This window comes from Scyliorhinus canicula, chromosome 5 (genome assembly GCF_902713615.1).
Source record: "Scyliorhinus canicula chromosome 5, sScyCan1.1, whole genome shotgun sequence".
NCBI classification, from domain to species: Eukaryota; Metazoa; Chordata; class Chondrichthyes; order Carcharhiniformes; family Scyliorhinidae; genus Scyliorhinus; species Scyliorhinus canicula.
The window spans coordinates 224,090,411-224,103,827 of NC_052150.1; the positions used below are offsets into that span (position 1 = coordinate 224,090,411).

Consider the following 13,417-nt stretch of genomic DNA (forward strand, 5'->3'; position numbering starts at 1 on the left):
TTAAGGTGCGAGGGGCAAAGTTTAGAGGAGATGTACGAGGCAAGTTCTTTTTACACAGAGGGTGCCTGGAACTCGCTGCTGGAGGAGGTGGTGGAAGCAGGGACGATAGCGATGTTTAAGGGGCATCTTGACAAATACATGAATAGAATGGGCATTGAGGGATACGGACTCGAGAAGCGTAGAATATTTCAGTTTAGACGGGCAGCATGGTCGGCACGGGCTTGGAGGGCTGAAGGGCCTGTTCCTGTGCTGTACTTTTCTTTGTTCAGCAAGACGTCCCAACTCCTGTATTCCATATTCTAACCAATAAAACCTTGCATGCTGAATGCCTTCTTCACCACCCTGCCCACCTGCGATTTCACCTTCAAGGAGCTCTGAACCTGTACTCCTAGATCTTTGTTCTGTAACTCTCCCCAACTCCCTACCATTAACTGATTAGGTCCTGCCCTGATTCAATCTACCAAAATGCTCCTCACATTTATTCAAATTAAACTCCATCTGCCATTCATTGGCCCAATTGCTCAGGATCCTTTTGTAATCTTATATAACCACCTTCACTATCCACTGTGCCATCTAAATCTGCAAAGCTCTGTCGTCTGTAAGAATATGCAGCCCGTACATATCCCCACTCTGCCATTGTTAATGTGAATTGTGAAAGGTGTGGTGAATGTAAGAAATTGGTTTATATATTATATTAAATGTATTTGTTGCAGTAAATGTTGATATGCCTGGGTTAGGGTGTAAAGATACCTGCCGCAGTCACAGTTTTAAAAATCCTGTTTTAAACGGCCGACTTTGAGGCTGCAGAAGGTGCAGTTAAGATGTTGTAAAAATGAGAACATCTTTCTTTCAAAAGATGCGTACGTTTGTAAGGAAAAGGCTTAATGGATTTTTGTTGTGAGTTCAGGGGAGTAGATAATTATAGACATTGTGTTTAAACTTAAATAAGTAGGTCATTGGAGTAATTAATGGGAGGAGCCAGGACTTGTACAAGCAGTCGGTTTTAGATTAGCTGTAAACTGAACTGCAGCTTCTACAGAAGGCTGTCAGATTCAGAATTGATCTGACAGGATCTCGCGCTCTCTCTCGCGCTCTCTCTCGCGCTCTCTCTCGCGCTCTCTCTCGCGCTCTCTCTCGCGCTCTCTCTCGCGCTCTCTCTCGCGCTCTCTCTCGCGCTCTCTCTCGCGCTCTCTCTCGCGCTCTCTCTCGCGCTCTCTCTCGCGCTCTCTCTCTCTTTTCAATCAGTCTTTCGAAGAAATCTCTTTATCCAGAGGCCAGCAAATGATCCTGTGTGTGCTAACTTTATTTAAAAGTGGTTTTTGACCTGTGATGGGTTTTGCTTGATTGGAGATAAAAGAGGTATTAGTTAGGAGTCAGTGCTTCATTTTATTGTTGAACATTGTTTAACTGGTATTTGTAAGCTATATTTTTCTGTGATAAGGTAGTTTAAGACTGTATTAATGTTTGTTTTAATATACCATATCCCATATTTGTGCGTGGAATCATTCCTGGAGTAAAGTATCCTTTCCTCAGTTTTGCAAATTAAAAAAAAAAGTGACTGGGTTTCCTATCCAGTATCCTAGCAAATGTTGGTCGGGTCTGGAATCGTAATAAAGAATTATTTTAATTAGTTTCTGCTAAAAATACCGTTTTACATTTCTGAATCTCCCAATTGCATTTAATCAACCGCCTTCTTTGTGTTGTTTTCTCCTCCCCTATAGAAACATGAAAGATTGAGAGGAACCAGTGCAGTCAGCTGTTGGGAAATGGATCGATACAATGAATTAAAACTTGTGCTGAAGGAGTGGGAGACTTTGTTCTTTCAGGAACACAGACGTAAGCCAACTAAGGTAAGCACTGAACCCCAAATCCAGTGTCACAGTTTTGAAAAGCTATTCAACTGATTAAGGTGGCAGCTCTCCTATAGTCACTGTCGTCACAACCTCCAGTAAGCGTTACCCCATGGCAAGCAAAGTAAATCGCCTGATGACTAAGCCGTTGGACGTTCAAAAATAATTTACCTGGATTTTCATATCCTCACAACGTTCCCCCAGTCCTTCACAACCAGGGAAGTATCTTTTGAATTGTATTCACTGTTCTGTACCGGGCCCAGGAGCTCCCCCTGCCCGCCACAAACGTGGGAGTGGGCCACAGCTTGTTGGGGCCAAAGGACAGGCACATGTCAGAGTGGCAACTCATTAACCAATGCTCTTTGTCAGGACAACTGGTTAACTACTCGGACTTGGAATTATTTTTGGTGACAACCGGTTATCCACCCGGACGTAGAATTTTCCCCAAGTCTGTTTAGGTGAAAAACCATTAACCTATCGTAGTTTGGGGGAATGGGGGCAAAGTTCTCAGACTGCAACTAGCCAGGAAGCAAAAGAGAATCTTCAGTCGGATACGTACCCTCCGGGGAGGGGTGGTGGTGAAGAGTTACCTTTTTAAGTTACCCTCAGTCAATTTCTTTGGGATAAATAACTTGTATTTTGGATGGTAGATCACTGGACTCTCTAACCCTTTTCTTCCACCTATCAGATTCTTAGAAACATAGGAAATAGAAGCAGGAGGAGGCCATTTGGCCCTTCAAGCCTGCTCCGCTATTCATTATGATCATGGCTGATCATCAAGTTCAATATCCTGATTTTCCCCCCCCCCCCATATCCCTTTAGCCACAAGAGCTTAAGAGCTTACTGTGAGTTCACAGCTGTTGACCCTTATCCTATTTATTAACCAGAGCTTATCAAGTCATCTTTTAAAACCTGCCATAGTTTATAATCCCACCCCAACTTTTTTTCCTTGCTTCCGTTGACCCAATAATGGTGCTCCATGGCAGAGGAATCTGGGGTTTGAGAGTCACAGAAAACTAGCATGCAGCTAAGTAGACAATAAAGAAAGCGAATGAAATGTTGTTATTTATAGCTAAAGGATAGAGCATAAAGGTAAGGAAATGTTGTTGCAACTGTACAAGGTATTGGTGAGACCGCACCTAATAATCTTATTAGTGTCACAAGCAGACTTACACTAACACTGCAATGAAGTTTTGCTGGTGTATTGTGCACAGTTGTGTTCCCCTTATTTGAGGAAAGATGTAGAGACTTTGGAGGCAGTTCAGACCAGGTTCACTCAGTTGATTCCAGAGATGAGGGCTTGGTCGTATGAAGAGACTGAACAGTTTAGTCCTATGCTCGAATTTAGAAGAATGAGGGGCGATCAAACTGAGGTATAAGGTATGGATGAAGTAGACGTGGAGCGAATGCTTCCTCTTGTGGGACATTCTAGAATGTGAGGTCGTAGTCTTAGAATAAGAGGACAAACTACTCCTAAAGGGTTGTAATTTGTGGAATTCACTAACTCAGAGTGCGGTGGATGCTGGGACAGTGAATACATTTAAGGAGGAGTTAGACAGATTTGTAATTGGTAATGGGCTGAAGGGTTATGGAGAACGGGCAGGATGGTGGAGTTAAGACCATGATGAGATCAGCCATGATCCAATGGCGGGGCAGACCCGATGGTCCAAATGGCCTAATTCTGCTCCCATATCTTATGAATGTATGAACTTATAATTTGCTGTCTTGACTTATTTTTTGAAACCCTTAGCACTGAATATGTCCTCAGTTCTTCAGTTCTATGCCCTTGATCTACTTCATCTGTAGGTAAGGTAAAGTCACCATAGCCCCAGGTGACTATAGGCTGCTTTCCCCTTTGATGGGGAGAGCTGACTGGTGGTGATTAAACCTGAGGGTCACCGCACCTCAGGCGGGGGGCAAGGTTGAGAAGGCGGGGGCTTCATGAATGACCTCGGCTGGTACGGGAATTGAACCCATGCTGCTGGCCTCGCTCTGCATCACAAACCAGTCATCTAGCCAAGTGAGCTAAACCAGACCACTTGTAAAGATTTTCTCAAATACTGTTGCCCATGTTTTCCATTTTGAAGAAGGTGATGTTCCAAAGTATGCAATCTTTCTGCATAACTCTCCCTTCTCAAGTTTAGGAGTCTGTCTTGGAACTTTCTTGGAAATACTCTTCCATCACATTGTCGTATGGAGTCCAAAGCTGAGTACAGAACTCCACATTCTGTCTCACCAAAGCCAGATACAACTTCAAATTACTTTTGATTCTCAGGTGTATCATTACTTGTGCATCCAATTTGTCCTTTCAGAACGCACATATGTACTGTTCTAATAATTTAACCCTTGTATTGTTTCCTCGAGCTTAATACTGTTTAATTTGAATTCCATCTTTTTCTTGGGTGGCAAGGTAGCATAGTGGTTAACACTCTGGCTTCACAGCACCAGGGTCCCAGGTTCAATTACCGGCTTGGGTCACTGTGCGGAGTCTACACGTTCTCCCTGTGTCTGCTAGGGTTTCCTCCCACAAGTCACAAAAGATGTGCTTGTTAGGTGAATTTGACATTCTGAATTCTCCCTCTTTGAACCCGAACAGGAGGTGGAGTGTGGCAACTAGGGGCTTTTCACAGTAACTTCATTGCAGTGTTAATGTAAACCTACTTGTGGCAATAACGATTATTTTTATTATTATTTGTTTTAATTAAAAGTTTTTACACTTATCTACATCACTGGTCACTAAGTAACTTGATGTGGTCTGAAAATTTACAGATCATTCATGATATTTCAAACCTTTGATTCTGTATGATTGTTGGTACTTTGTTATGATGCTGCAGAATTGTGGGTCTAAGTAATGTAACCATAGCATCAAGTAGCCATAGGTCATCAAATATTCTAAATTCTAGTTTTTAAAATTTTGTGGAGCGGTGTGAGAAACAAGCATGGTTCTGTGTCGAGACAGAAAAACTTACTATTCCTTAATTTTCCCCTCATTCAGGTGGATGTGGCCAGTGCTTCAGAGGAGACTCAAAGTAAGTCATGAATGAAAGGAATACGTGCTGTTTCCTCAATGCGGAGGTTTTTGGGAATGGATGGGTGGGAAGGCGGAGAATAAATGGAATCCTTTTCGTTTTGCTCTGGGGAAGCTGGAGGATGCACATTTCATGAAAACGAAAATGACATCTGCAATATTTCTCCTTGCTGATCTTTCCAATTTCTTCTGGGTCAAGTGTTATTCTGACCTCTAGGTTTTTGTCACAAAGAACAGCTCCTCATTAATGTATTGTGTTGCTTCTTATACAATAACGTGAATGTGCTGCTCAGTAGATGTATAAACCAGAGGTAAACCTGACCCTGTAGCTATTGGGCCACAAAAGGAAAGGGAGAAAGTTGAGGAGGAGATGTTAAAAGAAGGGAGCCGGTAAGGTTGTGAGGCAAAGACACAATTCCAGGGAGAAAGCTGAAGTATCTTGGAGCCACTGATGATGTTGGAGCACAGGGACCATGGGGAGAAAAAAGAGATGGTGTTGGAGGCCCAAGGGTGTTCACATGATGCTAGAGGTAGAGACGGGTGAGATCATGCGAATGGAAGAGTGGATCTTGACTCTCTGATATGGGAAACCATCAAAGCTCGGCATGGATAGGCGTGATGCGAATGTGGGCTTTAGTGTGGCTGAAGACAGGTTGGATGATTTGGTGTTTGAAAGGTAGAAGCAGTAAAGTGAAGCAGTAACCCTGTGAATTGTGGTTTCAAAACTGGAAGTAGAGAAGAAGGGAGACATGCGAGTGGGTGGAGGAGCAAACGTCCTGACCCCTGGAACTGGGAAAGTAACATAGCCACCTGGACTCTCGTTCTTTGCTGCAGAAAACCTGCGTTGATAAAAGTCATGAAATTCACCTCTGGGTTTCCTGCTTTGTGTCGCTCATACATGCCACAAGTCAATTCACCAATTAACTGACTTTCTAGAAATCCTAACACAATAATTGGGTCCTTTCAAAAATTGTCTGAATTTTTCCAAATTACAGTTTGTCTTATTTGTTCATTTTAATAATTGTAGTGTGCGTATAATGAGGATCTAAACATCCAGTTTCTTTCTCGCCTGGACAATGGGCCAGAGACACGAACTGAAAGAAAAGTATCCAGTGGATGATGGCTGTCTGATTGGATTGAACTTGTTTGGTATACTAATTCCATCATCAATATAGATTTATACCACTGGCCGTACTGATAATGAATACTTTCTGAATTCTCAGAATTGTACAGAGAGTACAGAACTATCAAGCAAAATAGGGAAGGACATAATGCAGAGAACAATCAAAGTGCACATTTAGATTCTGGGAGAAAAACTAACCAAGATGAGGAGAAGGTGAGTCTAGTTTCTGAATTATGTCGGTTTTCTCTGGCTCTTTGCCTAATTTTTCTTCTGTTTAGAATTTTCTTGATAGACTTGACTACAGTGATGATCAAGACCTCTTAGTCACAATGCTCTGTCTCATTCTATCTGGGTCACTTGGGCACAGAGTAGCAAGGTGGGCTGTGACATCTGACCACGATGATATTTTTCTTCATTCATGGATGTGGGTGTCGCTGGCTAGGTCAACATTTGTTGCACGAGCTGAAGTGAATCAATTGATCGTGCCTAATTATTGTAGTGTTGTGTGATTTTTAGTAACTTTTATGTCCATCTGAATATATGAATTGGGAGCAGGAGTAGACTATTCGACCGTTAAATATGATCACGGCTGATCGGTTTGTAACCTCAACTCCACATTCTCACCTGCCCCGATTACATTTTGCCCCCTTGCTTATCAAAAGTCCAAGTAGCTCTGCCTGAAAAATATTCAAAGGTGATTTCACCACCTTTTGAGGAAGAGTTTCAAAGACACAATACGCTTTAAAAAAAAAACACTTTTCCTAATCTCTGTCCTAAATTGGTGACCCCTTGTTTTTAAACAGTGCCCACCAGTACTAGATTCTCTCTCAAGAGCAAACGTCTTTTCCACATCCATCCTGTCAAGATCCCAGAGGATCTTGTATATTCCAATCAAGTCGCCTCTTACTCCTCTAAACTCCAGCGGGTACAAGCCTAACCTGTCCAACCTTTCTTCCTGAGGCAACCTACCCATTTCAGGCATGCGTTTGATAATCCTTCTCTGAACTACTTCCAATGTAGTCACATCCTCCTTTAAGTAAGGATGCCATCTCTGCACACTGTATTCCAGATGTAGTCTCACCAATACTGAAGCATAACCTCTCTCCTTTTTGTAATAATTTCCCCTCTCAATAAATGATCATTCCGTTAGCTTTCCTAGTTACTTCCTGTATCTGCATACTAACCTGTGATTTATGCAGTAGGATCTCTACATTGCAGAGCTCTACAATCTCACCATTTACATCGTGTGATTTTTATTCTTCCTGCCAAAATGGAAAATTTCATACTTTCCCACACTATACTCTCCTTGTCTGTCCGGTCTTTGCCCATTCACTTAACCAATATTCCTTTGTGGCCTCCCCATGTCTTGCATCTTACTATCCTACTTATCTTTGTCACCAAATTTTGCAATCGTACATTTGATCCTTTGCCGAGAAGATAGGTAGGAAAGCACATTGTGAAGAAGATACAGACTCTGCAAAGGGATGTAGATAGGTTAAGTGAATGGACAAATGGCAGTTTGGGTATAATGGGTTGTGAGAGGCTGGTTTAGTGCACTAGGGACTGGTTTAGCACACTGGGCTAAATCGCTGGCTTTTAAAGCAGACCAAGGCAGGCCAGCAGCACGGTTCAATTCCCGTACCAGCCTCCCCAAACAGACGCCAGACTCTGGCGACTAGGGGCTTTTCACAGTTACTTCATTGAAGCCTACTTGTGACAATAAGCGATTTTCATTTCATAATGTGGGAAAATGTGAGGTTAACCACTTTGGCAGGCAGATTAGAGAAGCAGAATATTATTTAAATGGAGGGAGACTGCAGAAAACTGCAGTACAGAGGGATCTGGGTGTTCGTATACATGAATTGAAGAACGTCCGACATGCAGGTTTAGTGAATAATTAGGAAGATCGATGGAATGTTGGCCTTCATTGCAAGCGATTGATGTATAAAAGTACAGACATCTTGCTAAAACTGTTCAGGGCACTTGATGAGACCTTACCTGGAGTACTCGGTACAGTTTTGGTCACTACTTCAGGAGGGACATAATTGCATTGAGGGAATTTAGAACTAGGAGACATGGTTTAAAAGTTAGTGGTCCCCCATTTAAGATGACGAGGAATTTCTTCTGAGGGTTTTTAGGCTTTAAAATTCTCTTCCCCAGAGAGCAGTGGAGGCTGGGTCATTGAATATATTCGAGGCCGAGTTAGAATCTTGGGTGACCAGGGAGTTGAGGGTTATGGGGCAACAGGCAAGAAAAGTGAAGTTAAGACCACAGCAGATCAGCCATAAACGTACTGAATTGTGGAGTGGGTTGAATGGCCTACTCCTTCTATTTCCTTTGATATTATAGAAGCAGTTCAGAGAACGTTCACTAAGTTAATTCCTAGAGTGTGGAGCTTGTCTTGTGAGGAAAGATTAAGCAGGTTGGAACTGTACTCATTGGCATTTAGAAGATAGGTGATCTTATTAAAGCATAGAAGACTCTAAGTGGGCATGACAGGGCAGACACTGAGGAATTTTCCTCACCTGGAGAAGTCTAGAACTAGGGGGCACAGCTTAAAAATGAGATCTCACATTGAAGACTGAGATGCGGAAGAACTTCTTACCGTTATTGGCCTGTGGAATTCTCCTTCCCCAGAGAGCAGGGAAGGCTGTGCCATTTGAATGTATTGAAGGCTGAGCGAGACAGATTTCTGAGGACGAGGAAGTCGAGTGTTATGGGGGACAGACAGGAAATTGAAGTTGAGGCCATAATCGGATAAGCCATTGAGGGGCTGAATGGCTGACGCCTGTTGTTCATGCTGTGTTCCTACAGCTTTTTGGAGTTGTGTTCTTATGTAGACATGTAACTAAAGGAGTTGATGGGGTAGATAGAAAGTATTTGCCCTAGTGGGGAAATGCAGAAACATAGGGAAAGGTATTTTTAGAATTGGAGCCAGGCCATTTGAGAGTGTTAGCATTTTACACAAAGGAATTCTAGTGGAATTCTAACCTGTAAGAACCAAATGGGCATAGAATAAGTCAGCTTGAGGGCAGCACGGTGGCGCAGTAGTTAGCCCTGCTGCCTACGGTGCTGAGGTCCCAGGTTCGATCCCGGCCCTGGGTCACTGTCTGTGTGGAGTTTGCACATTCTCGCTGTGACTGCGTGGGTTTCACCCCTACAACCCAAAGATGTTCAGGTTAGGTGGATTGGCCACATTTATTATCCTTTAATTGGGAGAAAAATAATTGGGTACTCTTTTTTTTAAAAAAAAAGATAGAATAAGTCAGCATGAGATTTAGTCCCTCCGTCACATGACGACTTCACTTGGCTACCAAATTTATCAAATTTTAATAATGAAGGTTCCCAGTTAAGATGTGATTTATAACCTTATCATTGGGTATTAGAGTAATAACAATCTGAAAATGTTCTGTGAATGGTTGGCCGGTTAAGCCTCCCACTGCCTGTTGATGCACATATTTGCAACAGGCTATTGGTCATATTTGCAGCGGACGAGGGCATCTGGCTTAGAAAAAAATATAATCAGCTGATTTCTGTTTCCAGACTGCTGAATGTGACATTTGGGGATCCCATCTTAATCGTCAGAACAGGAATGTTCCGAAGCTCACGCTGAACGAGCACAGTGCTCTCAAAGCATCGGCCCAGTACTACGGAATGAAATTAAAGGAGAAACTTGGAACATCAGGAAAGGCAAGTGTTGCCACTTTTCTTCGTCTCACTCTCCATCCCCACCCAACTTGAAGGTGTTGACTTATTGTTTGGGTATGATTCTGAGAGCCCAGCCTTACCTTGCTGGTAATTACCTAATCCTCAATGGTAAATGTTGGGAGCTTGCGTCAATCCAGTCCAAACCCAGCCTTGTTTTAATATCTACAGCTGCACGCTTTCTATTGTGGACTGCTGGACAGATACCGGAGGCATCATCTCATGCCACACAGCCTGCCTCACTAAGGAGGGCACCTACTTCAGTCACAATTGTTCCCTGGCTGCCTCTGTAGAACAGTTTGGTGACTGATGCTGTTAACCTGGTAGCATGGCTGATAGCAGATCCTCCGAGTAAAGAATCAAAAGGGAGGTTAGAAAAGCTATCTTTATGAGGAGGGTGGTTGGAATGTGGAATTTTCTGTCACAAACTGATGCAGAGTCCACAAATTATTTTAAAGGGGAATTAAATAGTTGCTTGAAGAAGAGGAACATGAGCGGGTTAGGGAGGGAAGAAGAGTGGCATTTGAATTGGGTAACTTATGAAAGAAACACAGCACAGATTTAATGAGCCATTTGGCGTGTTTCTGCCTTATTAGTGGATGTATAACAATGCTGAGTATGGGAACTGTGACATCAGAGTTTTACTTTAAAAGATTCTTAATCATCTTCGTCGCTTGATTTTAAATGTTTTGAATTTTTAAAAAACCACCGCAATAGCAGTATTCACTTTTATTTTTTAAAGGAAAGGCCAATTTCTCTGCGTAAATCATCGACTCCAAGAAGGCCACAGATGTCCAAGGAATTCAAGGAAAGGGGAGTCGACCAAGTTAGTGGAACAAATCCTGTCAGCTCCAAAATTTCTAACAATCTGCGGCCTGCAGCCAAAGACTCTTGTGGTGGGGCTGATGAACTAGGATTTCTGCACCCAATCGTGAAAGGTATTTCTCCATCAAAGGTGCTCCGAGCCCAGGCATGGACTCCCCGATCTGTAAATAAATTACAACAATTGCAGCAGAGTGTGGCCAGGAGAATATCCTCGATTGACCTTGGTTGGTTGGACAGGTGCCAGGAGAGAATACAACCATATGCAGAGTTGCCGGGCAGAAGTTCATCCCTAGCCACTGGGAAAAGTGGTGCGACGTATGAACTTAATTCTGATTGTAGGGAACTTTCACCTGAAGGGAACCCGCTGTCTTTCAACGACTCTACATTACAAGCCAATGACAAACCCCTCGGCTTAAATGACACAACACAGGTAGCCAGTGAGAAGCCTCTGCATCTAAGTGATGCCTTTCCAACAGTCAATAAAAGGTCTTGTTCACTGAGTAGAACTTCTACCTCAGCTGATGATATGCTGTCATTGTGTGGTGACATCTCTTTAAAAGCTGAATATAATCAGCCATTAGTTTCCACTAGTTATGTAGCCAATCCTGAAAATCCTGCAGAATCAGAGGATGATTGTTTCCAGGATGTTCATACTGGCCCAAAAAACGGTAGCACGGGGAAAGTACAAAAACATAGACTGGAGTGCCAATTAAACACCAATTCATTGACCACAGAAGAGAGAAGTTCTTGTGGTCAAGATTCTTCACTAGAGACTTGTAATAAAGCAGAGTTTAATGGGATAACGGCTGATTGTGAACAATTTATTGAAGTGCCGAATCCTGGGAAAGGTTCACAAGATACCCAAACAAGCAGCAAAAAGAGACGGAGAAAATCGACAGCAGGCGTGGAGAATGCCGAAGCTTGTGAAGACCTCCAAGGCAATGCTAAAAAACGAAGAAAAGCGACCAAATCTTCGGGCACTACCTCGGCTCCGAAACAGAAGAAGAAGCAAACTATCAAAGCTGTGGGAGATGAGAGTAGTCTGGCTGTGAATGGAGGCAAGGGAAATCCAAATCCTGAGATGCCAAGGGAGAACCTCTATGGAGATGTGGAAGAAGACCGCTTCAGTTCAGGGGCTCAGAAAAGCAGTGCAGTGAGGTATGTCTGAACACTGATGTCACTATGTGGGAAAGATGTACTCACATTTGCTTTCTAATTTAAAAAAAAACTTAATTGAAAACAAAACAAAATCCTACATTTGGTTGTAGTTTTGTTATTTCTCCGACTGGGCCAAGCACCGATTGAGCCTCTTGTTCTGCTCCAGTTGGGGTAGATACTATTGTGTACTGGTGGGTGGAGAATGCTCTTTGAATGTGGTCTTTTAATTTGCCTCTTCAATGCTTTTGTAGTTGTAGACTTTGTGAATTATGCTTCTTTAATCCTAATCTTACCGCCATTTGCAATACATGAGCTGATAGAGATCATAATCGATTACAGGGTTCGAACTCTTTGACTCAAAACGTCAACTTTGTGAATGTTGAGATCATTATAACCTTCTCCCTAACACTGCTTCAATCACTTCTGCTATTGGTTACTGCTATTAATAACGCACTAACAATGGCATTTTGAGTCCGGTTTGTAACAGAAGTTGGTTATCAGTGCAGCCATTACTCCTTCACTTTGTATCATTTACACATGATGATCCCAAGGCATTAATAACTGATGTCATTAGTGCAAGCTTACTGAGGAGAAGGGATTTTGGTTGAAGAGGTTTATGGTATAGTCAGATTGTTTGATCAGTCTTTTCTGACGTGGTTTGTCTTTGTTGATCTGTTTTTAGAGTTTTACCACCCAAAAAGGATGGAAATTTTGTGAGGATCAACCTAAAGAAGAAATCGCACGTCAAAGGTGGGGTGTTGAGAGGAGCATATCTTCGCAAACAGGTACTGGATTTAAGTGGAGTTGCTGCAGAACCCGATTTTGTTTGATGAATATTGAAGTAGCAACTTCTCCCTTTTTGCGGTAATCCAGTAACAATGCAAATGATGTTCCAAATGTCTTCCTTGCTAGACTGGAACTAATACAGGTTTACAGCACTTGAAAGATGTTAGTAAAATGGGCAAGGACATAATGGCTGATATCATCTAACAGTGATCTCATTCTGGGGAAAACATCCCATTACCTTTGGTTGTGTGAATGATGCCCGAGATTTTGCCAATCACATCACTGCAATGGGGAAGGAGCCATTACTCGGTGATATAATTGATAGGAAACATCCGTTTTGCCAGAAAAGTGTCAGTCCAAGCATGTTGTGTTTTACTATGGTTCGCTAATGCACCTTCTTCTGGATTCCCAAAGGCCTGGAAGCAGAAATTACAGATGAAAGGGGAACGTTTTGGTGGTGGTGGCGGCCGATTTAATAGGAGCGGAGACACGTGTTTCCGCTGTGGAGCAACAGGCCACTGGGCCAAGAACTGCAGGGGTAAAGGTGAGTGTACATGTCGCCATATGATTCCTCTGTTTCAGAGGTTGGCCATTACTGGGGTGGACCACTTTCCAGGGAGTCATCGAGACTGGGTCAGCGAATATTTTTAAAGCTGAGTTGGATAAATATTTGATTGACAAGGGAGTCAAAGAGTATAGTGGATGGGAAGGAAAGTGGAATTGAGGCCATAATCCAATCGGCCATGACCATATTAAATGACAGAGCAGGCTCGAGGGGCTGAATGGCCTGCCGTTCCTGTTCGTATGACATCTTAATGGCCTCCTATTGTGGATGTACCAGAAAACTGCACATTTTTTTCTGCCTTTTGGGGATGGGTTGGGAGTGGCTAACCTTGTGTCTGCTGGAATCAATGAACCCAATGGAAAATGGTGATTCTAATA

At 42.8% G+C, this 13,417-nt stretch overlaps 1 protein-coding gene across 1 annotated transcript in view; it reads left to right on the forward strand.

Moving 5' to 3' along the window:
- The window catches only part of recql4 (RecQ helicase-like 4), a 79,959-nt gene that overhangs the window by 7,774 nt on the left and 58,768 nt on the right, over positions 1 to 13,417 (forward strand). The window contains 7 exon segments of the mRNA XM_038798622.1: positions 1,722 to 1,850; positions 4,846 to 4,879; positions 6,102 to 6,214; positions 9,545 to 9,691; positions 10,449 to 11,689; positions 12,372 to 12,474; positions 12,890 to 13,019. Of these exon segments, the coding sequence (XP_038654550.1) occupies positions 1,767 to 1,850; positions 4,846 to 4,879; positions 6,102 to 6,214; positions 9,545 to 9,691; positions 10,449 to 11,689; positions 12,372 to 12,474; positions 12,890 to 13,019 (1,852 nt within the window). The 5' untranslated portion in view covers positions 1,722 to 1,766.